The sequence below is a fragment of the Diospyros lotus genome, chromosome 3 (assembly GCF_014633365.1).
Source record: "Diospyros lotus cultivar Yz01 chromosome 3, ASM1463336v1, whole genome shotgun sequence".
Taxonomy (NCBI): Eukaryota; Viridiplantae; Streptophyta; class Magnoliopsida; order Ericales; family Ebenaceae; genus Diospyros; species Diospyros lotus.
This window is the reverse complement of record NC_068340.1, coordinates 6,507,092-6,533,066: the sequence shown is the minus strand read 5'-3', so window position 1 is coordinate 6,533,066 and position 25,975 is coordinate 6,507,092. Positions and strand designations below refer to the sequence as shown.

At 36.5% G+C, this 25,975-nt stretch overlaps 1 protein-coding gene and 1 pseudogene across 1 annotated transcript; one reads left to right on the top strand and one right to left on the bottom strand.

Annotated features, from left to right (window-relative positions):
• Positions 1-21,537, top strand: part of LOC127796804 (BTB/POZ domain-containing protein At1g67900-like) — a 35,096-nt pseudogene extending 13,559 nt beyond the window's left edge.
• A 3,292-nt stretch (positions 21,538-24,829) lies between these two features.
• LOC127796803 (ethylene-responsive transcription factor ESR2-like) lies at positions 24,830-25,975 on the bottom strand. The gene has a single exon (XM_052329204.1). The coding sequence runs from the start codon at positions 25,973-25,975 to the stop codon at positions 24,830-24,832; it is 1,146 nt and encodes a 381-aa protein (XP_052185164.1).

Below are 25,975 nucleotides of genomic sequence, written 5' to 3'. Positions count from 1 at the left end.
CCAAGAGTCGACTCTGACATTAGAGAAGTCGACTCTTATTCAACTACAGTCGACTCCCACTTAAAATGGAAGTCGACTCCTGTGTAAGGAAAGTCAACTCCTCGGGGTCCAACGGTCAATTTTTTGAACGTTGCACAGGTTCTCCAGTCTCATCTCTAAAAGCTCAAAGGCTATTTTGCTCTAGAAGTTTAGGACTTATCTGATTTCAAAGAAGCAGTACAAGCTCCCCAATCTCTCTCATCAAGTTAACCAAGCATCCAAAGGCTCTCAAGCTTCATTGCTCAATCACTCAAGAGCCACAAGGCAAAGAAATGAGAAGTCTCTTCAAGTTGTATCTGAAATTCTCCATCTTGAGGTTATTGTATCATTTTATTTATTACCTTGTATAAGTTTCTTATTGCTTAAATCTTTTGGGTCCAAGTGTGGACAAAGAATTGTATTTATCTAAACTTTGTTGCGGATTGCTTAGGTCTCCTAGAACCATTTGTAATCTAGGATTGTATTAGTTTCCAAGGTGATCTAAGGAGAAAACCTTGGTGTTTGATTTTTAGTGGAACCCCAATAGTGGTTAAACCTTGGGATAGTGGAGTAGGTGTGTGGAATACACCGAACCACTTAAAAATCGTCTTGTGCCACATATTGTGTTTCATTGATATATTTATTGTGGCAAGAAGTTCATCACTACAACCTCTCACATATATATTTATATAAATCTAATTTTGGTAAATTTGTAATAACAAGATCTTTATTAAAAAATTGATAAAATTTTAAATTACTCAATTCACCCCTCTCTTGAGTGGCCAAACTCTAAGGGACCAACAGTCTACTATCCCAAGATCTAACCATCATTGAGGATCCACTAAACCAATTTCACCATAATTTTCACACTATCTCACCTTGCATATCAAAGTTTTCACCATAACTTACCTTGAAAATTACATACACCTAAATTTTAACAGTTCTAGGAAACCTATACAATTCACAATGGTAATTTAAATGTTTACAAATAATTTGTCCACACTTGGAAATAAATAAAAAATTAAGAATGAATTATACAAGACAAATGAAATATAAATAAAGTAAATAAATTTGTAATCTCAAATGGATAAGTTCGGATTTGTCGTAGAAAACTTAAATAACTTTTCTTCTTTTACCTTGTGGCTCTTCAGTAGATGTGCAATAATACTTTGAGAATCTCGGATTGCTTGGATGTTTTGTTTGAGAGCTTTTCAAGTGCTTTGGATATGCAATGGTAGCATTTCGATGTCTTCAAAATGAGTTTGAGAGGCATTTTGGAAAACGAAAGAGAGGGATTGGGAAGGGAAAAAAGAAAGCCAGAGGGAGAGGAAAATGAAAAGTCATTGAATGTTATGATGATGATGAATGAGCTTGAGTGTTTTGACTTTTTGGTTTGTAAGTATGAAGCATTATAACTTTATAGACACCAGAGATTGCATATGTGTGCTGGTTATTGTATAATAGTCTTGATGTTTATAAACTATGAATCAATTTAAGTTGACTTAATTTGGATAGAGTATATACTCATTTGAATTTGGATTGAATTTACATGCAGACAAATGATTAGCCTATATGGGCAAACTATAACTCTATCTTTCTATCTTTCTCTCTATTTTTTTTTTTTTTTTGGTTTATAGGTTGGTCCTTCTCTTTTTCGTCTTGTGTGTGCATTTGTGATACCAGTATTGTTCAAGGGATGTATCCTGTGAGTGATATGATTTAATCACTCTCTCTAGGTGGTGGGTGGTCACCATTTTTTTAAAATTTTGAATGATTAGTACTATATGTATCCTGTGAGTGATAGGATTTAATCACTCCCTCCGGATGATAGGTGATCGCCCATTATTTTTTATTTTTAATGCTTAGTACTATATATATCTTGTGAGTGATAGAATTTAATCACTCTTTCCGGATGGTGGGTGATCACCAATTTTTTAAAAATTTTAATGCTTAATACTATATGTATCCTGTGAGTGATAAGATTTAATCTGTAATGACTCGTCTAGTGAGCCTTAAATGTTAATTATATTTTTATATAGTGTGTTGTATGTGGGCTTGTTAGATGCCAAAAGTAAGTTATGGGTGAATAAGAGGTTAAATAGCGCAAAATATTTTTACGTGGTCCAAGAGGTAAATTAATTAAAAATAACATTTTTGAAAAAATGCATGTAAGTAAATTAATAAATGTAATAAACTGTTGGGCGAGTGCTTAACTGATATGATCACAACAAGAACAACTTCTATTGTTGAATGTCTTGGAGTACTTAAGCACATAGGCAGAACATGGTATGTCATAATTCAAGACTCTAATCTAATAGTTCCGCTTGAGATTTGGTTGATCTATTAATTTCATTATCAATTACATCCAACCTTGCATGCTTATTGGTGTAAAGCTTTCAAGAGCAACAGTTTTCAAAAGAAAAATGTGCTCATGTACTCATTTTTTGACTAAAATGTTCAAAGAACTTCATTTAATATTTAAACCAATAATGCAATCCTTAATCTTTCCCTAAATTATGCTAGTACAAATATGAGATCCATGTTTTGATAAGAGACCATTCTTCTAGATAATATCTGAAGTATGATTCAAACGCTTAAAGGAAAGTAAATGAAATAGAATAAACAATAGTCTACAGTGAACTTTTGAAAATATAATACAATGGAAGTTTAGAGTAATGGTTATGTATATTGAAAGTACCCTTAAATTCTAGCTTATTAATTCTAAATCATTGTCTATTACTGTGTCAATTATAATTAAAATATCTAATATAAAATGTTCTCTTTGCAAGGGCATATCTTTTAAATTCATGGCCACTATTTATTTGTCATTATCAAGCTACGTAGTCATATGCCTAAATTATGCATCAACCATCTAGAAAATTGTTCCCTTTGATGTGATGAAAATATTAAATAAATTTTCAAATATTTAAATAATTTAATTATAAGATAAATTCTTTTTTTTATTTCTATATAAACTTTTAATATTTTTTAAGTGATGTTGCTTATTGAAAAATAAAATATTAAATCATTGCCTTTTTTGGAAAACAATGCCATGAAAATAACATGATAGTGTAATTTTCATTTGTGTTGATGCATTTTGTAGCTAATGGCGAGTAGTGCACACATTTCTCTAAGTGTTGATCAAAGTCCGTCTATATCATCAAGTTCAATTCATTCATCATTGTCTCCTTTAAACTCCTTCGCTGGAAGTGCAGGTCAAAATTAAGTTTAATCTATAATGTAATTACCTAATTTATTTTGGGCTAATTTTTTCCTAATTATGTTAATTACATTGTATTTATTCTAACATGAATAGGGTCTATCTCAAGAAAAAGAACTCGGGAGAATACCAAAAATAGGAAACTCACAAGTTTAGCACCTGGTCAAAAATTGCCATTTTAGTTTAACAATTATAGCCAAGTAATAGGGTCAAATGTAAATGTGTTTGTAAGCTACTTAGGAAAGATTGTTGCAGTGTGTGAGGATGCTCCAATAACTTGCAAACGGTGGAAAAATGTTCCTCAAGCCAACAAAGCTAAAATGTATTCATATGTATTGGTAAGGTCAATAGACAAAATTTATAATAAATATAATCATTTTTTAATTTTTTTTTAGATATATTCCTTTTTTTGATAGGAGAAATTTGAGTTTAAGGGAAACAAAAATAGGAAAAATTAGATTATAAGAAAAATGGGAAACAAGTTTGCAAACTACAAACATAGATTAAAGGTCAAATACTACGACGCGTGCACCACAGATGAAGAGAGAATTCAAGTGGGTCCAATAGACATTGAAAGAGAGCAATGGAGGGATTTTGTGCATTGGTTGAGCTCACCTGAGTTTCAAGTATACTACACTTGAAGAGTGTTTGCTTTATTATATTTGTATTTATTATTATTTACTTATAAAGCAAAGAAATTCACTAAGATTTTTTATTTGATTAATTAATTTTTTCATATTACTTGATATCAAGGCCACATGTGCTCGAAATAAGGACAATCGATCAAAGTTAAAGATAAGCAAAACTACTGGTATAAGACGTTTTGCGTACCAATAGTTTTGCTCAGGTTAGAGTTGAAGAGGTATAAATTTTTAATGTTTTAATTTCTATCATTACATTTCATTTTTTGTAGTATTTTTTTACCTATTAATTAAAAATATATTTTTTTATTGATAATTACTTAAATCCCGCCTAAAAAATTAAGACATGACCCAACAGAAGTATAAATGTTTTACTTAACATACAAAAAGAATTATGGGTCAATGGTTGATTCGACATCAGCACAAATTGTGGTAAGCATTTCAGTTACTTTTAAAGTTTATGTTGTTGTTTTGTTATTTGCGATATCATAAAAATAATTATGATCTTATTATGGATCAAAATTAAAGTTATTCCTTGCAAGCCCCAATCCAAGAAGGTAAAAATTAACTAGAAATGTTCTTATATTACATTCATCCATGAGCATTAGAGAAAAACAAAAGGAACTAGTAACTTTGTTTAGATATGAATTTTGTCTCACTCTAAGTTCTCAAATTTAATTATTTAGTTGTGGAAAATAATTATTTTCTAATATTGTTTAAGTGCAATATGTAATAATTATTTGTGCAACATTTTATTACAGAAAAATATTCAAACTATAGCAACCCAAAGAGTTGAGGAGCAGCCTTCTGAACCTGTTGATGAAAATCAGATTTTTCTTGAAGTGATAGGCAAAGAAATGTATGGTCTAGTTTGTGGATATGGTTTCAACCCCACACCTTCTTCAGTCACTGACAAGCTTCCTTCTTAATTACAAATGGCTTCAACAATTGAAACACTAAGACAAGAGAATAAAGAGTTGAAAAAAAAACTAAGCACAGTAGAGCAAACCCAAGTAGAAACTCTTACCTTGCTAAAAAGCTTTATGAAAGAGGTTAGATTAGGAAGGATTAGTAATGAATGATGATGCTCTACTGATATGACATGTTTTGGTTGATAAATAGTGTTCAACATTTCATATTTTGTTGGTTTATTGATTTTGTAAAGTGATACTTTGAATTATAGCTTTTGATTGTTGATAATGTGAGTATATATATATGTTTGCCTTTTGGGTTGTTGATGGTAGTATATATATATATATATATATTATATTGTGATAGTTTGTAACATTTTGTAAAGCAGGTGTTTGTAAAGTAAGTGTACACGGTATACGTTGTAGGTCAAATAATGTGAAATTGTAAACCACTTTTAGTGATGGCCGATATTAAACCACTTTTAGTGATGATCGACATTATCGTCACTAATGGGTTAAACCACTTTTAGTGACGACCGACATTATCGTCACTAATAGGTAAACCACTTTTAGTGACGACCGACACTATCGATCATCACTAATGGGTTAACCACTTTAGTGACGGCCGACATCGTGTCACTAACGGGTTAACTTTAGTGACGGCCAATATGTAGTGACGCCCACGTATGGTTGTCACTAATGGGTTGCCATTAGTGACGACCAGCATTATAGTCACTAATGGGTTAACTTTAGTGATGGCCAGTTTTATCGTCAATAATTACATTAGTGACGAGGGCATTAGTGTAGACTTATGACGGTCTGTTTGGCCGTCACTAATACTTTTAGTGACAGCTTTTTGGGCTTTTAGTGATGACCCTGGCCTCCACTTAAAAGCTTGTTTCTTGTAGTGCCATAAGGATATCTCGTGTTGTGTGTGTTTGTCGGGATAATCGCCTTAGTTTCAATGCTAGGGCCAGAACGTTGTCCAAGCTACTCTAGGGTGTCGGTTGATTTTTATGCCCATGTATCATATATTCATAAAAATTGTTTAAAACCTTCATTTAGAAGATTCATCTTCTAATTTGGATTTTTGTTCATGGGATATTCAATGTTCCACATAAGGTGAGTAGAAGAAAAGAAAAAAAAAGATAGTTGAAATTTGATTGTGTTGGTAGTTATGTAATAAATCCTATGCGCGTGAGCCAGTCGATTTGGAAGCCTCATTGATTATTAATGTGTATAAATTATATTTATAGTATTTTCTTCCAAACTTTACAAAATTATATTTACACTCCAAAATTTCTTAAATTTATTTAATGAATATTAATTTTAATATTAATGTTAGTACAGGGAAATTAATATTTATTAATTTTATTTCATTACTAATTCAAATAAAAGTTTATAAATTATTATATTAGTAGTCAAAAAATTTGTTTTTGTTTTAATTTTAATTTTTAATTTCATATTTTATTAATTTTGCAACTAAATTTTCGGTCACTGTTTTTGAATTTAATTGAAATTTTAATTTAATTTTTTTATTTTTTAGCGACGGATTCTTTTAGTCTCTAAATTTTGAATTCTAATTTCATTTTCTTTTTTAGCTAGGGGTATAACCCCATCGTTAAATTTTAAATTTTAATTTAATTTTTTTCTTTTTTAGTGACAAGTATATCCCCGTCACTAAAGTTTTACATTTCTAATTTAACTTTTTTAAGTTTTAGGTACGAATCAGTTCCGTCGCTAGATTTTGAATTTTAATTTATTTTTTTCTTTTTTAGCTACTTGTATAACCCCTTCACTAAAGTTTTACATTTTTAATTTTTTTTTGTTTTTTAGCAACCGGTATAACCCCTGTCGCTAAAGTTTTAAATTTCAATTTAATTTTTTTTCTTTTTAGCAACAAATTTGTTCCGTCGTTGAATTTTGAATTTTAATTTATTTTTTTCTTTTTTGAAGACAAATTTGTTCCGTCGCTAAATTTTAAATTTTAGTTTAATTTTTTTTCTTTTTTAGCTACAGGTATAACCCTCATCGCTAAAGTTTTAAATGTATTAAAATTATAAAAAAATTATTTAGTGACAGGGTTTCTGTCGCTAAATTAAAAAAATATTTAAAAATATTCGTGACAGAATATCCGTTGCTAAAAACTATTTTTCTTATAGTGTGATAGGTGGCATGTTTCAGCTATCTTATGTTAAATTTGTTTGTCGAATATTGTAATATTGTGGTTATTAAACAATTTGTATGGATTTACTTCCCTTCCAATTACAATATTCCCTTAGGGTTCAATTCTGCTTTTGCAAATGATTAGTTTTTTTATTTTTTAACTTATTATTTGGAGTGTTAAATACATATGTATGTGTTGTGGAAAATCTCTTCAAACCAGAAAAAGGTTAGTGCAATAGAACGAATCAAAATATATGTAATACCCCATGTTTAGATAAGGTTGCCACGTAATTTCAATGAGTTTAGAATACCGAAAATTGGTTTAATAGCCGTTATAAGTACCGAATCGACTGCAGGGAATGCCTCAGGGTGAAATTGTCTAAGAAAAATTATATGATCTTGACGAGCGTTTCGAGATAGAATTTATGGTATTAAAAGAAATCGAATCGGGAACGATTTTCGGTACAGCTAAAATGCAGTTGCCATTTACGCTGCAAAATTGAATCATTGTAGGAGACTCCCGAAAAAATCAATGGAACCCTAGGGGGGCTCCGATTTTTCGTAATGAATAACCCTTTAGTGGTTTCGGGATTGAACGATGATCCGGTGAGGATACTGAGGCGAAATCGTCATTATTGAATAATTTTAAAATTATTAATTTTATATTTTCGGTATTATAATACAATTTAATTTGGCGTTTGAGGATATACTTGCAATTTAAGAGTTGCATAGATGAAATAGAAGTAAAAATTGAGATTTAATGTGTAATTTTTATAATTATTTTTAATTTAAAGTGTAATATATAATTTTATATATATATTTATATATATGTACGTAGCAGGTGCTCTGCAAATCTCCATGCCTTTTTACTTTAAACTCATGCCCTGCAATTTCAATTTGCAAGTTAGGAGTCCTTCACGCAAACCCAATCCCTGCAAGTCCAAATCTTCACCCTGCAATTGTTATGGCAAATTGAGTGTCTTAGACGTAATGAGGTATGGGCAGTGAGGTGGGGGAGAAGTGGAGAGCCTATAAATAGAATGGAAATGGAAGCAGAAAGCATGGCAGTGAGCACATGAGAGCTTCGGCAAGCAAATGCGAGAGAGATTGAGAGCAGAGAGAAGGCAAAGAGAGAAATGGAGAAAGAGATGTGGTCGGCTAAGGGCTGGCCGAAGGCTGGCCGGTTGCAGCCGCAAGCTCGAGTAAAGGCTGCCATGGCGGTGCGTTGCAGCGAGCAGGGCCGCGGGCAGCAAGCACGGCGAGCGTGGAAGCGGCGGAGCTGCGACAGTGTGTGATGGCGGCCGCGTTGCAGCGTGCGGCGGTGGCTGGTGAGGCCGGTAGCGGCCGAAGAAGGCAGGAGGCGGACAGCCGCAAGGCTGGTTCGGCGCTACAGGTTGCTGGAAGAAAGAAGAAGAAGAAGAAGAAAAAAAAAAAAAAAGAATGAAGAAAAGGAAAAGAAAGAATGAAAAAGAAAGAAGGAAGGTGGGTGTTGGTGCGCAGGAGCAGCAGAGGAGTTGGAGGTTGAAGACGAAGAGAAAAAAAGAAAAGAAAAAAAGAAAAAAGAAAAGAGAAAGAATGGAAAAGAAAAGAAATGGAGAAAAATAGAAAAAAAAAGAGAAAAATGTTAGAAAAATCTTGAAAAAATAGGATTTGGATATTTACAAATATGTCAAAAATTTTGGGTGAGAAAAGAGTTTGGGCACACGTTTTAAGGATATGATACGCATACCGAGGAAGCCAGAGATACTAAGATAAGGTAAGTAAAATTTTCTAAAAAATTTTAGAAATTTAAGAATATTATTTTATAAATTTTCGTAGTGAAATATTTGAGAAAATATTTTAGAAATATTTAGTTTGGATTTATTGAGGAAAAATAGAAAGAAATAGAGAGAAAATTAAATAAAATGCTAGAAATTATGAAAAAATAGGTTTTAATGTTTATTTAAATAATTATGGTGATTAGGATGCTTTGAGGCTTAAGTTGAAGTGACTTGTCAAATTTTGAGGATGGCACGCAAATTGGGGTGATATATGAGGCAAGGCACGAATATCGAGGTAGTCCGATAAGCTTGAGAAGGTAAATGATACTTCCCAATTAAAGTTAGTTTTACGAAAAATATTTGGTTGTAAGTGATTTATGTTTAAGAAACTCGATCCTTAGGAATATTTTCATCATATTGACATGCCTAGATATGTATCCATCACGTAGACTGCATACACGACATGACTATGAAATGCATAAATACACGTTGATATCATTGATCACGCGCATTTGTGGCCATATGGAGTACGAACTGGCACTGCTGCTTTACCAAGGGTGCACCCATACACCCCGGCTTCAAAAGAAATGACTGCTAAAATGGTAGGTAGCATGAGGGGTGCAGTTGACACCTACGAGGAAAGACATTACATACACACATGACATAGCATCATATACCCTTACTTAGATGGTTCATCATCTAATCTGGGTTTTTGCCTCTGGAATATTCAAACGTTCCATGTGTAGATTGTAACAGATTCGAGGATAAATGAGACATGAAATGACATTTAGTAGGGTGCATGAAGAATGAAATGTATGTTATGGAGCCCATGTATTTAAATTCTGCTACTTTGAATTCTGAACGTTTTGAGGAATATTGAATTTATTTATGATTAATGTTAAGATATTAGGTTTCAATCTTTGCTTCCGCATTTGATGTGTATAATGATTCTCTTTTGAGATAAAATGTACGAAAATTCTGGGACTTATTTGAGGAACGATGTGGTTTAGCTTTAGTGTTTGAAAGAAAAAAAAAATTATTATCCCGGAATTATCCCAAGTTATAACGCACTCGAGAAAGCGGGGCATTACAATATAGATCAAAACAAGAACGTAAAGTACACAAATACAAACTCCCTATTTTAACCGTTCAAGGCTCAGATTTGAAAGACTAGTTACCACTCTTGGTAACACCAATGAATAGAAATCATAAGCCACAAGCGAAGCTCTCAAACCATAAGCCTAGAAAAGCCCCAACACCTCTCGGCCAAACTAGTAAAGTAAACCCTCTCTCGCTCCAACGATCACAGCCACACACACAGTAGGTAGATCGGTCACAAAGACAGCAAGATCAAGGCTCAAAGCAAGGAGAAAGACTTACCCCAAGGAAAGAACCCAGATCTCAATAAATAAGGTGCTTCCAGCGACATCAAAGGGACCACTTTCCTCACAAAAGGAAAGGCGACTGAATCCATGAAAGGAAACAGCATCCATAGAAGGCAAGAGAGCCTTCATCGCTATCGGATAATCAGGAACCGAAGCGATGAATCAATCGGCCACGAGAAGAAGGAAACACGAGAGAGAGAGAGAGAGAGAGAGAGAGAACTAGGGTTCGACTGAATAGAGGATAGGATAGAGACGCCGAAAGAAAAGCCAAAGGCTCTTTTATATAAGGGCTATAAACGTGGGCTAAGCTTGAGTAGGCTTCACCCCCCATTTGAGCAAATGGGCTGAGACCCATTTCTCCTCTAAAATGGGGAGTGGGCTTGTGGCCTGACTTCTAAAATAGGCTGCCAAAAGAGGATGGTAACGGTCTTGGGTCCTTCAATCCCGGGCCGAAAGCTATGAAAATCCACTCGAAAAAAATCATCATTGGCTTGGGTCTTATTAGGGAACAAAAAACAACAAATCTCCACCTTGTTTCCTAATAAGACTAGCAAACACAAGCAACAAAAAAAATAACATACAATAGAAAGCATAATCAGTAGGTAAAAGAGGCCCTTACCAATTCTCATGTAACTTTACCAATGCTTAAAAGTTTAGGCACCTTTTGAATTTTTCAACAGTAAGCACCTTTGTTCCCATATCAGAGGGGTTGAAATATGAATGCACTTTTTCAAGTCTAATAATATCTTGAGATATAATATCACGAATAAAATGCAATCTTACATCAATGTGTTTAGTACGTTCGTGAAAAATAGGGTTTTTACACAAGTGTATAGCTGACTGACTATCAGAAAAAACAATAACATTTTTTGTTAGAACACACAGTTTATTAAGCAAACCTTTAAGCCACAATGTTTCTTTAATTGCTTCTGTAGCAGCTATATATTCAGATTCAGTAGTGGACAAAGCAACAATGTGTTGGAGTTGAGACTTTCAACTAATACATGAATTACATAAAGTGAACACATAGGATGATGTTGATTTTCTATTGTCTCTATCACCTGCAAAAATCTGAATCTGTAAACCCCATTAAACTCGTTTTATCTGAATGATGTTTATACACTAAACCTACATTGGAAGTACCCCTCAAATACCTAAGCAACCATTTCAATGCTTCCCAATGGACAAGACCTGGGTTTGTCATAAATCTACTTAATGTGCTAACTGCATGGGCTAGGTCTGGTCTAGTACATACCATGAGGTACATAACCGATCCTATTGCATTTGAATAAGGGACTTTACTCATGTACTCCTCTTCTTCTTTGTTAGCTGGAGATTTTTCTTTTGACAGTATGAAATGGGCTCCTAAAGGTAAAGAAATTGATTTTCTTTCATGCATGTTAAATCTTTTTAGAATTTTTAACACATATGAAGTTTGATGCAAGAATAACATGGAATTTAACCTATCTCTTATAATTTCCATACCTAGGATTCTTTTAGCCATACCTAGGTCTTTCATGTCAAATTATCCACCTAAAGCAGATTTTATGTTATTGATCTTTTTAATATCAGGGCCAATAAGAAGCATGTCATCAACATAAAGTAAAGAAATACACAATTATCTTTATTTTTATGTTGAAAATATAGGCAATGATCAAAATCACTCCTTTTAAAACCAATTGATTTAACAAATGAATCAAAACGTTTATACCATTGCCTAGAAGATTGTTTTAAACCGTATGAAGATTTTTTCAAGAAACACACAAAATCTGGTTTTTTTTTATCTTCAAAACCTTTGGGTTGAAACATATAGATTTTTTCATCTAAGTCACCATGCAAAAAAGTAGTTTTAACATCAAGTTGTTCAAGTTCCCAGTCAAAATATGCAACAAAAGCAAGCATGACACGAATTGTGGTATACTTAACAACTGGTGAAAAAATCTCATTATAATCTACCCCTTCCTTTTGTGTGAAACCTTTGGCTACTAACCTAGCCTTAAATTTTATGGGGTCTTTTTCACTTGTACCTTCTTTAACCTTAAAGATCCACTTACAGCCCACAATTGACTTATCTTTTGGTCTAGGTACTAATTCCCATGTATGGTTTTTATTTAACGAACTCATCTCCTCTTCCATTGCTTCTTTCCATTTTTTAGAATACTCACTTCTAATGGCCTCTTCATATGTTTTTGGTTCTTTATCAGCTAGATCTTGATAACTAGCAAAAGCTAAATCAAAATCAGATTCTAGCCTTTGAGGAATCCTATGAGATCTCCCGTCCCTATCTCGGGCTAATTGATAGTTAGATAGCAGTGGCTGTTCTTCTACTATCTCATTTTCTTCAATCTGGTTTTGTATCTCCACCTCACTTGAGGTTGTGGGAATGTTGATGCTAATATTCCTAGACTCTTCTAGGGAATCCTCACCCTCACTGTCTTGCTGTTTGTTACTGTTTGATTGTAAACAAGGCATTTTAGATTCATTAAATGTGACATTTCTACTTACAATTATTTTTACTCCCTTTTGACTTCTATCCCAAAGCCTATAACCCTTTACTTCTTCAGGATACCCTAAGAAAACACATTTTCTTGATCTAGGTTCCAATTTGCCTTCATTATGATGAGAATAAGCAGCACAGTCGAAGGTTCTAAGGGTTGAATAATCTGCACATTTTCCATGCCATTTCTCATAAGGAGTGTCACCATTTAATGTGGCTGATGGGGTTAAGTTAACCAAGTAACAAGCAGTCATCACTGCTTCTCCCCAAAAGGATTTAGGTATATTAGAACTAATCATCATACACCTAACCTTATCTAGGAGGGTTCTATTCATTCTTTCAGCCATCTCATTTTGTTGTGGGGTGTGAGGGACAGTTCTATGCCTAGTTACACCACATTCTTTACACAAATCATCAAAATCCTTGTTGCAAAACTCTAGACCATTATCAGTCCTTAGATACTTTATTGTCTTTCCTATTTGATTTTCTATTTTAGTTTTCCATGTTTTGAAACTTTTAAAAGTTTCTGTTTTGTCTTTTAAGAGAAAGACCCACACTCTTTTAGAGAAATCATCTATAACAGACAAAAAATATCTATTCCCACCAAATGTAGGATTTGATGCTGGTCCCCATAGATCTGAATGGATATATTCTAAAACCCTTAAGGCTCTATGCACATTTGAAGAAAAGGATAATATGTGATGTTTGCCTAACACACAATGGTCACAAAAGGGGATATCGGACACACAATGCTTACCAAAGACTCCCTTATCATTTAGGAACTTAAGTCCTTTGATACTAACATGAGCTAACCTGTTGTGCCATTTTTGAGTGACATCAGAATTGATTGAATCAATGTGAGAGCCTGAGCTACTTATTATCTCAGCAGTTAAGGCATATATCCCATTTCTTCTAATTGCCTTACACACCATCATAACCCCTTTAAACATTTTAATCATTTCATTTTCTATTTTTCCTGTAAATCCATTCTTTTCTAACTCTCCTACTAAAATTAAGTTTCTAGTCATTTCAGGGATGAATCTAACATCTCTCAATTTTAAGACATATCCTGATTCTAACTTAAGAGTGATGTCTCCAATCCCTACAACCTTATAAGCTATATTACTACAAACTATGGCATGACCACCCACGGATTCGCACATGTTTTCAAACCAATGTCTTTGGGATGTGACATGGAATGATGCACCTGAGTCAAGAATCCATTCTTGCCCATGTGCCCTAAGTGTAGCATTAATTTCAGCAATGTTAGAATCTATAAGCATGTAGACTTCACTAGGGTCAAAGGAAGTTATTGCATTTGCTTCTTCTTGATCCTTTAATTTTTCTTTTTGCTTATTTTTCTCAGCATAACAGTCTTTAATATAATGTCCGATTTTCTCACAACCAAAACACTTACCCTTCCCCTTTCCTTTGGTCTTAGACTTAGACCTACTTCTACCTTTCTTTTTACCACCTCCCTCATGTCCTTTAGATTGAGACCTACATTTCATCAAGTAGACCTCTCCATGTCTTTTCTCACTTTTTAACTCCATATCTTTGCTCCTAAGGGAATCTATGACTATTTCAGGTGTCAAGGTGTCTCTAACATACTTAATGACATTTTTAACTTCCTTATATGCATCTGGAATTGCATTTAAAAGAATTATGGCTTTGTATTCTTCAGTTACCTTTTCACCACAATTAGTTATATCTTGCACCAACTTATTAAAGATATCTAGGTTGTCATCAAGATCCCTAGAGGAGTCTGTCTTAAAACTGAAGAAGCTTTCAAGCAAGAAAAGTTTGTTGGGTGTGGATTTTTTCACATAGAGTTTTTCCAATTTTTTCCATAACTCTTTTGTAGAATCAAGTTTTCCTACCTTTCTTAGAACAGAATCAGAAAGATGTAAAATGATAGAAGTATAAGTCAATTCATTAGCCTCAGTTTTTTGTTCAACAGTATATGATTCAGGGTATTTTCCATCTAAGGCTTTAGAAACTTTCTGTTGTACCAAAATTCCCCTCATTTTTTGTTGCCAAATCGAGAAATCCCCCTTCCCATTGAAAACCCCCAATTCAAAATGATGTGCAGACATGTTCACACAAAAGAATATGCTTAACACACACAAAATAATTTTAGGGTTTTAATTTCAACCTAACAGATAGGAACAACTAAGGCAGATTTCACACACAACACAATATCACTGATTTTCTAAGCAATACTTAATCGTACCAAAACAGTTTATGCTTAGCGCAAGAAAATCACAAATAACCCTAAGTATAGCAACAAGCAATGGTTACCACCACAGGATAACCTCAACCCTAATGGCCACCCCCACACGATGACCTGCTAATTGCTAGAAAGGGAATACAAAGAAGTTACCAGTACAGATCTCAAGGTTGAGATCTGTGAAAGATGCAGGCACAGATCTGGAATAGACGAGGGGCACCCTGGCCTCCACGCGTTACCTCACGCGATGCCGCCTACACGCTCACGCGTCGCTGGTCGATAGGCGAGTGAGCAGCCACGTGCTATTAGGAGAGAATCCCCACGAGTTGCTAGATCCGGATCTGGGGTCCTCGCAACCCAACTCACAACCTGCAAGGGTCAATCGAACCGAGATCAGATCTAATATGAAATGGACTTACAGTGAGACCGGATCTGAAAACGATAGGGCTTCTCAAATCTGATTCGAACAAGGCACTACCCAGGAGCCACACAAGGCTCTGATACCATTTGTTGCGGAAAATCTCTTCAAAACAGAAAAGGGTTAGTGCAATAGAACGAATCAAAATATAGATCAAAACAAGAACGTAAAGTAAACAAATACAAACTCCCTGTTTTAACCATTCAAGGCTCAAATCTGAAAGACCAATTACCACTCTTGGTAACACCAATGAATAGAAACCACAAGCCACAAGCGAAGCTCTCAAACCATAAGCCTAGAAAAGCCCCAACACCTCTCGGCCAAACCAGCAAAGTAAACCCTCTCTCGCTCCAACGATCACAACCACACACACAGTAGGTAGATCGGTCACAAGATAACAAGATCAAGGCTCAAAGCAAGGAGAAAGACTTACCCCAAGGGAAGAACCCAGATCTCAATAAATAAAGTGCTTCCAGCGACATCAAAGGGACCGCCTTCCTCACAAAAGGAAAGGCGACTAAATCCATGAAAGGAAACAGCATCCATAGAAGGCAAGAGAGCCTTCATCGCTATCGGATAATTAGGAACCGAAGCGATGAATCAATCGGCCACGAGAAGAAGGAAACACGAGAGAGAGAGAGAGAGAGAGAGAGAGAGAGAGAGAACTAGGGTTCGGCCGAATAGAGGATAGGATAGAGACGCTGAAAGAAGAGCCAAAGGCTCTTTTATATGAGGGCTATAAACGTGGGCTAAGCTTGAGTGGGCTTCACCCCCATTTGAGCAAATGGCCTGAGGCCCATTTTTCCTCTAAAATGGGGAATGGGCTTGTGGCCCAACTTTTAAAATGGGCTGCCAAAAGAGGATGGTAACGGTCTTGGGTCCTTCAATCCCGGGCCGAAGCCTATGAAGACCCACCTGAAAAAAATTGCCATTGCCTCGGGTCTTATTAGGGAACAAAAAACAACAGTATGCTGGGGATTTTTAAATACGGCACTCATGACATTAAGAGACGATATTGTGGGAAGAATGAATGATTTAAGAAAAAAAATCCCAACATAATGACACTTCTTGAGAGGGCAGGTTGTTACACCCCATGCTTTGCCACTACTTGGTCGTGCACCATTAGCAACTACTTCAAGGCCAGTTACTTGGTTCATGCACAATATCCATAAACTCAATAAAAAATTCTTTCTGACCACCAAATATCCTCTTCCACCCCCTATTGAGTCAACATGTGTTTCTGATGCAATGAAGTCTCTCCTGAATGGCATGAGGCTATGAGTAATGAACTTAATGCCCTGTTTGCATAAGGTATTTGGGATTTAGTTCTGTGAGATCATGCACAAAATGTTATTGGATACAAATGGATCTTCTGTATGAAAAGAAACCCAGATGGCTCAATTTTCAAGTATAAAGCAAGATTAGTGGCCAAAAGATCCCTTTAATGACCAGGCCTTGACTATACACAAACCTTCAGTTCGGTTATTAAACCTACCACGATTTGCTTGGTACTCTCTATTGCTATCCAACACCATTGGGTCATTAGACAATTGGATGTGAACAATGCTTGGTACTCTCTATTACTCTCTGACATGACTTGGTATACTTATATAATGACACCAGTTCTTGTGACTAATCATCCAGGAGGATCACCCCGGTCTCAACAAGAGTGAAAGAAAGCATTTGTGCAGAATATTAGAATGCAAAAAGCTATCGATGGAAGCCTGGATGCATGCATCTCAGAATGAGTTGCTCCCACTGCGAGTGGTTGTGCAAGTCCTCTTCTTCGAGCAAGCTCGAGTTGCAATGGCTGGCGGCCAGGTGATCGAGCTGCTCAGCAACATCAAGGCTCTCCTAGTGGTGCATGGTGATCCAACGAGACCAAACGCGTCATTGAGCTCCACCGTCACTGGCCAAGCAGACGACCAGTGGAGCATCTCCGGCCCGAAGTCACCTACCTCAAAACTCTCAACTCTGAAGACGAAGCTGGCTGAAGACGATGATTTGGATGAGAATTACCCGAATGGAATGCCAAAATCTGCCAAAGTGAATGTAATACCCCATATCTGTGTAAGGCCACCACGTAATTTAGATGAATCTAAAATACCGAAAAGTGGGTTTAAAAGTAAAATAAATCGCCGAATCAACTAGAGGGAGTACCCCGGGACTTAGATGTCTAAAGAAAATGGTACATCAGTAACAAGCATCCCGAGAAAAGAATTATGGCATCGAAAGAAATGAGATCGGGAATAGTTTTCGGTACAGCAAAAATACAGCTGCAGATTAGGTCGTAATACCGAATTGTTATAAACGATGTCCAAAAAGTCAATGAAGTGTGTCTAGGACTAATATTTTATGTATAGAACAACCTTTAAGTGATTTCAGGTTGAATCGAGTGGATTTAAGGTTAAAACGATCAGTCGGGCCTAAGTGCAATTTTTTGAATTTGCCAGAGGGAGGTCAAAACGGTAATTTTTTGAAAGTTTCAAGGGAGAAATGAGAAGTACCAATCTTGAGGGTTTGAGTGATGGTGCTAGAAAGATCAGGGGCTTGAGGATAAAGGCCAAAATGCAAAAGAAAGTTTCTAAAGGGCCAAACTGCAATTTTCAAAAATCTGCTCAGAAATGACAGATTTGGCGGCGAATTGGGGCCTGAAAATCTGGAGATTTGGGCAGCAAATCTCGTCAAGGCATGGCCAAGGACGGTCTAGGAGGCGTGTGGGAGGAGTTTTGGTCGAAAATTTGCCACGTGGGGGTCGGTTTTGGCCTATAAATAGTCAAGGGTTTCGGCCGAATTTGAAGTAGCAAATCGCTCAAGTTTGAGGGCGAATCAAGGGAAGCCAATAAGGGGCTTTTGATCCTCGAGGCAAGAGGAGCATTTCTGGTAAGTTTGGTGAATTTTCGAGGTGGTTTAAAGGGGTTTCGAGGGTGGCCGGAAAAGCAAGGCGGTCCGCCTACCGTCGCCTGTAACCGGCCAGTTGGTGGCTTTTCTAGTGGCCTTTCGGCCTGAAACCGATGGGGTTGGGATCGATTCTTCGTGGGCTTTCAGGGGGTATCGGTTTCGGGGGCATCAGAGCAACCGCCAGCAACTAGCTCAAGGTTGAAGACGGTGGTGCGTGAGTTGCACGCGCCAGCCTTTGCTTGCACCCACGCGCCAAGCGCGTGAAGGCGCGTGATGAGGGGCTTTTTGGTAATTCAACTTCCAGAAATTTTATTTAATTATTTTATGAATTATTATGTAAAAATATTTGAGGAAATAGTTGTGTAGATAATTATTTTGAATTATTAGTGAGAAAAAATAGGAGAAAAATGAGAAAATGTGAGAAAAATTAAGGAGAAAATTATATTTTGATGATTATTGGATGATTAGGGTACCTTGAGGTAAAGTGACTCATGCGAAGTTCGAAGAAGGCACGCAAATCGAGGCGTACCGTGCTTGTCAAAAAGAATTTGAAATTTCGTCTAAAGGTGAAATGTTTTACCCAAAAAGACTTATAGTAGCATGTGAATGGTTTACTGTGAGTGTTCATCCTCATGGTTAGGTTTATTAATGGTTTTACAAATGATTACTTACACCTGTGTTATATTTCATACGGTAAATTGCATACATTGAGATGTTGATTTTATGCATGTTATGATTTTTCGGCATTGGCATGTTGTGTTGTCCATGTGGGACGTGGGTTGTTAACCTGTGACGTAGCTCTCGAGTGTTAGCACTCAGAATGCGTGCCAAGGGTTAATGCTATGTGACCCACTTGGGACGGGGCTGAGACGGACTTCACCCTACGGTACTCAAGTGGCGGGGCTGAGAGTGGACACCACCCCAGGTTCCTCTGAGCAATAGCATTAAGGCCAAGGTGTCGTAGATTTCGGGGATAGTGCTAATGTGACACTCTTGGGGCTAGGGTTGCGTTGGGGTTTGGAATGCTTTTGAGTAGAGCATAAAGCCTAACAATGATAATGGGGTGATTCCCGGGTTCATACGTAGAGGTTGTCCCTCTTAAGCAGGATTGGTTTGCCAATGGGTCGGTGTGGTCGTGTCGCCTTTAGAGAGATTATATTTTCCCCGGTTAGGGCTAAGTGCTATGTGGGATTCTCTTAGATTGGGGCATGTTGGGATTTATCGATTTTATGTATGGTTTTGCATATCTGCATGAAAATATTTTTGAACTCTCACTTAGATGATTCAGCATCTAATTTGGACTATATCCCTGGAATATTCAAACGTTCTAGGTGAATGCAGTGGCGCCAATGGAAAGAATGTCATCGAGATGTAGTTGCTATGTTTAGTTTTCGTAGGTTTTTGTCTATGATTACGATGTTCAGAGATTATGTAATATTTTGATATTTCCATGTGAAACATCGATTTGGTTATTGTAAAAGGAATTATCGGTTATATATATATCATTAATGTTTTGATCTTGCTTCTGTTGATATGATTGATAATACCTGTCTTAGTCTATTAATTATTAAATTTTGATATGCTAAGAAGGTACGATCGGGATTGTCGGGAAATGATTATGATGAAGGTATGTGTATCGAGAGACTTATGTTGTGTGTTTGATGTTAAAAAAATATATATATATTCCCTAAATCTCGAGTTAACGCACGTTTGAAAAAAATGGGGCATTACAGTGAATAAGACTGTTGTTTCCTCTCATCCAACTCGGCCAAAAGAGGGTGCTCAAAAAGTTGTGGTCCATCAATAGAAGTGCTGCAAGTGAAAAGAACTGATAAAAGAGTTTTTGTTTGTTTTCTGGTTGGGATGGTAAAATATGGAAGGGTAATTACACTCTTTACCTTTTGTTCTTTATTTCTTTCTGGCAAAATACGTTGTAATTTCTAGGGAAACAATCACTGTGCATTGTTGGTGTAGTATTATGCTAATGAGTAACAAGTTTTCCAGAGAAAGTTGAGAGGAAAATCTCTCAAAGAAAGCTTCACTTTGTGGAAACTGAGTCATGATATTTGCTCTATCACATTGTTTAGATGATCTTAATTGTTGAAATTATGGTTTGAAGAGAAACAAAGATCAGATGAATTGATAGAGCTCAGGATGAAAGCAGCAGCCTGCAGCTTACTTTCCACAAAATTATACGAACAAATTTGAGCTGTGGGTTTCCCAAATCACAATGATAACCTACGAACCCTGGCAATCATCAGATCCAAAATAAAAGCTTTCAGTGTTTGGGTTTGACCGGTTTACATGGTGTTTGGTGTCGGATCATTTTTTATCTGACTTTTATAAAAACTATTCAAGTTTACTTCATTCATATGCTATGCTGTTCGGGTTTGGCATGAAGTTATAGATAGATTTTTTTTATAAGTAAGAATTTTATAAAAAAAAAAAAAAATTAATGCCGAAGCCATTACAAACGAACACCGAAGCATACCCCAGACCTCCAAAAACTAGGGGGAAAACACCAGCAATCACCCTTAGGACCAAAAAAAATTAAACAGAAACATATGCAAAGGCCAACAAGTAATCACTAAAGGCATCCAAGAAAGACAAGACTAATCTCTTAGGATGATCACCAGGCAAGACTGAATTGAACACGAGCCCAAAATAATAGAGCAAAAGAAAACACATGAGGCAGTGGCACCAAACTTGAAATTATAAGATTGCATCGACCATCCTCTAGAAGTTAGGAAACAACTACTCAACAATGAATAAAAATTTGGTCCATTGAGAGCCAACGGACATGATGAAGGGCGTGACTTTACAAAGATGATTTGAAAAGAATAGTTGCTAGACAAGTCCAAACAACACACTGGATCTAATGCGTCAACTGAAAAACAGATCTCTCTTGATCTTAAAAGCATGTGTTCTTGTGCTCACTTCAGGTGAAATATACCAAGAGGTTTAGAAATAAATAAATTCATTTTTGATCTCTCCTGATCTTAAAAACATGTGTTTTTGCGCTCACTTCAAGTGAAATTTACCAAAGCATTTAACAATACATGAATTCATTTGTGAGAAGAAAAAGACAATAATGAATAATAAAAAGAGTTTATTCCTAGGTACATAATTAAAAATAAACAAATATAATACAAAGTTGGAATCTTTGTGGAGAGGAGGAAAGATGAAATTGTAAATATATATATATATATATATTCCTTTTAAATAATAATAAAAAGGTCTTACCTAAATTATAAACTAATTAATTGGCATATGCAATGCAAGCTACTCCAACTTGTTCGTAACCCATGTTAAGAATGCTATGTGCAGATTCCAAGCCCAAGCCAAACTAGGTTAACTAAGCTTAATGTTGCAAGTTCTTCGGTTTATTAATTGATGTAAAATAATAATAATTAAGAATAATAGTAATAATAATAATAGTGAAAGAGCATCAACTAGAACCAGAAAAAAAAAAAATTAAGAACAGGTTGAAGAAATAGATCAGTCAGAGATGTGGAATTTAGGACCATGCAGTTACAAATATGTGTATATATATGAAGGATTGTAGGCAATATCCAACAAACGCTCGCTTCCATGATCATCAGAATCCTTGAGCATCGTGTACGCCATTACTAGTTCCAGCAGAACTTGTACAACCAGGCTTATTGGAGTACTGTAAGTCCCCGTAGGAGGAAGGCTCCGTGCTCTTGCTCCGCCGTACGTAGCGTGGGTGTCCGGTGAAACCTGCACGGGAAAGAACCAGCATGGGTCGTCGGGGAGCAGAGGCAGCTGCTAATTCCATTGTTCTTTGCAATGCTTCCCTGTCTGGCCGGCGACGGCGAGCTCATAATCTTACTTTCCAATGGACGTACGGGACGGGACGGGACGCCCACTATCTGTAATGTCTCTCTTGTTACCTCTGGAAGGATGAGGAATGGCAATAGTACATACATTCATTCAATAATACTCCCTTAGATCCTGATGGAATTCTTTTTTTTTTTTTAATTTAGAACCAAAGATTTGTTGATTGGGTGGGTTTAGTTTCATCCAAATAAAAAAACTAATAAGAAAATATTACTTGTACAGATAATTGAGTTACCAAAAAAATTATTAAAGGCCTCAAATAACAAAAATGTCCACACCCAATTTGTAGATTCACCACCCCTGCTTGTTGCCCAGTAAATCTTGAGCGAGTTGTCGAGCTTCATTCGAACCCGATCGAGTTTCATGAAAGTTGGACTTCTCCTATTCGTGACGCCTTGATGATTAATGATGAAATTCAATTCGATCATTAAACTTGCCATCTTGTTGATACATATGGCAATGGTCGAACTAATATAACTTTTTATTTTTGTATTTAACTAGTGAAAATCGTGTTATTCTAGTAATTCTATTTTTTAAATGAAAATTTTATCTTATGAGATTAGTTCACTAAAGTTGATGAAACATAAATGTGTGTTAGTTAAGATATAATTAAGTTGAAAAATAATAATAATTTGATCTAATAAAGTGGGGAAAAAAGATGTTATTTGAGGGTCACTCTATTGTGGGATCCCAAGACATGATTAATTGACTAAACCAAATAGTGTTTTAAATGCTAAAAGAATAAGGAAATGGTCCATATAGTTAGCTCAATTGAGCCCCAACCCCACCATATCGATTTCAGAATCTTATATATCATAATTATTGACATTGACATCAACTCCAATCATGTGACCCTTATAAAGATTTTTATTTTATGATAACGAAAAATTACAAGCAATAAATGTATAAGAATTTTAGGGTTTTGTTGGGCTTGCGAGGTTTGGTGACTTGAGAGGTACCTATAAACGTAGAGCCCAAACCTAAAAGTTTATGGGCCTATTTGTCCCAAGATATAGCAAGAACACTAATGGGCCTATGTAACTCAACTTGGCCTCTCGCCTCAGTGCAGGACCGTCTTGAAATTAAAATTCAAATGTGGCCACATGAAATGCAGTTTCACTATTGCAATCTATAGCATAGAGGCATAGAAAACTGGTGTTACTAAAAAAAATTACGTCAACACATAATACCACTTCCTTTCAAAGGTTTCATTTTTTTTTTTTTTGGCTGGGGTCAAAGTAAATGGGATGGATATTCATGGTTAAAATTAAAAACCTATCAACTTGTTCTTCCATTAATTACTTGAAATAATAATGCCAAAATTTTTGAATGCTCTCGTTGTCGGAGCGGTGGTGTTGATGTTAATCTGTGCGTGTGAAATTAGCTTGAGAGCAGTAGCCAGCATTATGATCAGAAGATCAGTACAAGCCATACGCATAATGGTACTTTAATTTTGACCGCGGCAGCCCGTGCGACGCAGTTCATTGTTGCAACCATGTCTCGTCTTAGCAGCACCATTAACATTGAAGATTAATATTAATTGCATGTTTGGACCCAAGTTCTGAGCAAGCAGCTTGCTGAAAGAATTTGAAATGGCTGAATCTAGTTGCTGATATCAAGAACACAGAAGAAGACAAAGAACATAGAAGAATAGAGAAAGCGAAAGAGTTGAGATCCTTCATTGAGAATTTAGAACTGTAAAAATTGATGTAAAGGAAAGAATCCAACTCTGTATTTATACCACCTCTTTTGAGAACTAAGTTCCTATTACAACTTCTACAACAACTTAACTGAAACTGTAAAGCCAAACTAACTACCACAAGTTCTTTGCAACTGATTTAGTTTTGCAGCGACAGTAGTCTTCACACTTTCGTTAGCAAAATTAATGTCATTCTGATATGCTTACATACGGATTACTAGTGGTTGAAACTCATCAAATATACGTACCAGTACGTGTTATAGTTCATCACCAGCAAGATTATTATTGTTATCTCTGTGTGGCTTAAAGTGATGAGTAGTGAAATATCTATGATGAGTGATGATCAATTAATTATCTCAAGACCCATCGATCGCCAACAAACCAGGGTGTTGAACTTAGAGCCTCCCCATTGAATGATCACGTTACTCGCGTACTTGTGGTTATGATATTGCTCCCTCTCTATTATCAACCATATAGCATTATTGGTCTCTTCCCTATTTCTATATTCTAATATTAATTAATTAACTAGCTAGCTAGGGTTTTTAAATGCTAGCTGTAGTTAATACTCTCAGATCATGCAATGTAGATACATGTATGGGCTCAACATAAATTCTTTTCCTCTCTATACACAAGAAATACATACATACATACATACATATTTTGTAAATATATAAACCAATTATATACCTTGATTAGTTCTCCTTTATCGATAGGAAGTCATATATATATATATATATAGTTTGTGATATGGGGGTCATTTCAGAATCCTGGCTTGGGACTAGGGAATCTAGAAGGAGCCTAAAAGAATAATATGAAGCCCACATCAAGCAGCAATACACGATAGGATGGCCATAACCACACAAACTCGCCCTTTCCATAACAGGTACGATCGAGTACATGAAAATCCCAAAAACGACTACATAAAATACTAGCATGCAAAAAAACCAGCTTTTTTTTATGCTCCAAAGGTCAGCTCAGAAAGCCAACTACCATACAAAATCTCAGAGCATGCCCCATATCATTGAAACTAAACAACAGTTCCATTGTCAACGAAGAGAGAGAGAGAGAGTGCTGCAACTAATTTTCAGCCTCCCATATGTAACTTGCAACAGAGAAGCGTGTTCAGGAATTTTGAAGCTTGGCTGCGTAGATTCCCAGAAGATCTGGGTACTGAACAAAATCGCCGAACATGGGATCAATGTTGACCTGAATGCTCGACGGAAACTCGTTGTAGATTGCCGTTGCCGGCGAGTGAAAACCGCCGTTACCGTTTTTGCTGTCAATGTAGAGGCCGAAATGGTCGTCCAGAATTACCTTCTTAATCTCAGGACGATCAAAAGAAGAAGCATCGGACGTATGAGCCGCGGAAGATGATGATCCAGTCGTGGAATTGTGGGTTTTAGTTGACGACGCAGATTTTGTCGAGGGTTTCGGGAAAAACCCATGTAAGGCTTCTTCCAACAACCCTGAATTCTCATAAGGAAAGAAATCCATGCCAGTATCAGGTTCATCCGTTTTCAAAGCTGGATTTCCTGCAAGAATCTGTTGATCTTCTATATTGGGCATAGTCAAGGACGATCCTCCAAAGGTTGCACATGCATTAGAACAAGAGGTGTTGAACTGGTTCGCCATAGTAGAGCCAGAAAGATAGGGACTTTGTTCGAATGAAAGAATGGATTGGGGCAAGGAAGGCGACGAATTGGAAAAAGAGCTTAGACAATCGCGGAAGAGAAGCATGTTCAGAGAAGAGTTCCTCTCTACGGAATTAGACCCCGAGAAGTGATGATCGCCGCCGACATGAGGGTTTGAAAAGGATGACATGCTGGGGGATTGAACAGACCCTCGGGAAGTGTAATCACTAAAAGCCGAAAATTTTGACGCTTTCTTGTAGTTGAACGGAGGGATATTGAATGAACCGTGGCCAGAAGCGTGAGGCGGCTGCGAAGTAGGGTAGACGAAGTTGGTTCGGGCCCTGACGCCTCGCATGGACCGGGCGGCGCAGTCGTAGGCCCAAGCCGCCTCCTCCGGCGTGTCGAAGGTGCCGAGCCACTTCCTCTGCTTGGACAGAGGGTCTCTGATCTCGGCGGCGTAACGGCCCCACGGACGCCGCCGGACGCCTCGATACCTCATCGGATTACCTGAGGCGCTAGCATCTTTGAGGGACGTCTTGTTGGCGGCGGTGCACGGCTTCTTTGGGGGGAGTTGGAGAGTGCGGGTTTCCGGTGTTTGGGTCAGCCGCCCTTTTAGCCTCCTCATGGCTTCTTCCAT

What these genes read in the sequence shown, in the direction of transcription:
- LOC127796803 (XM_052329204.1), bottom strand. Translation starts at nt 25,975, where the DNA reads ATGGAAGAAGCCATGAGGAGGCTAAAAGGGCGGCTGACCCAAACACCG.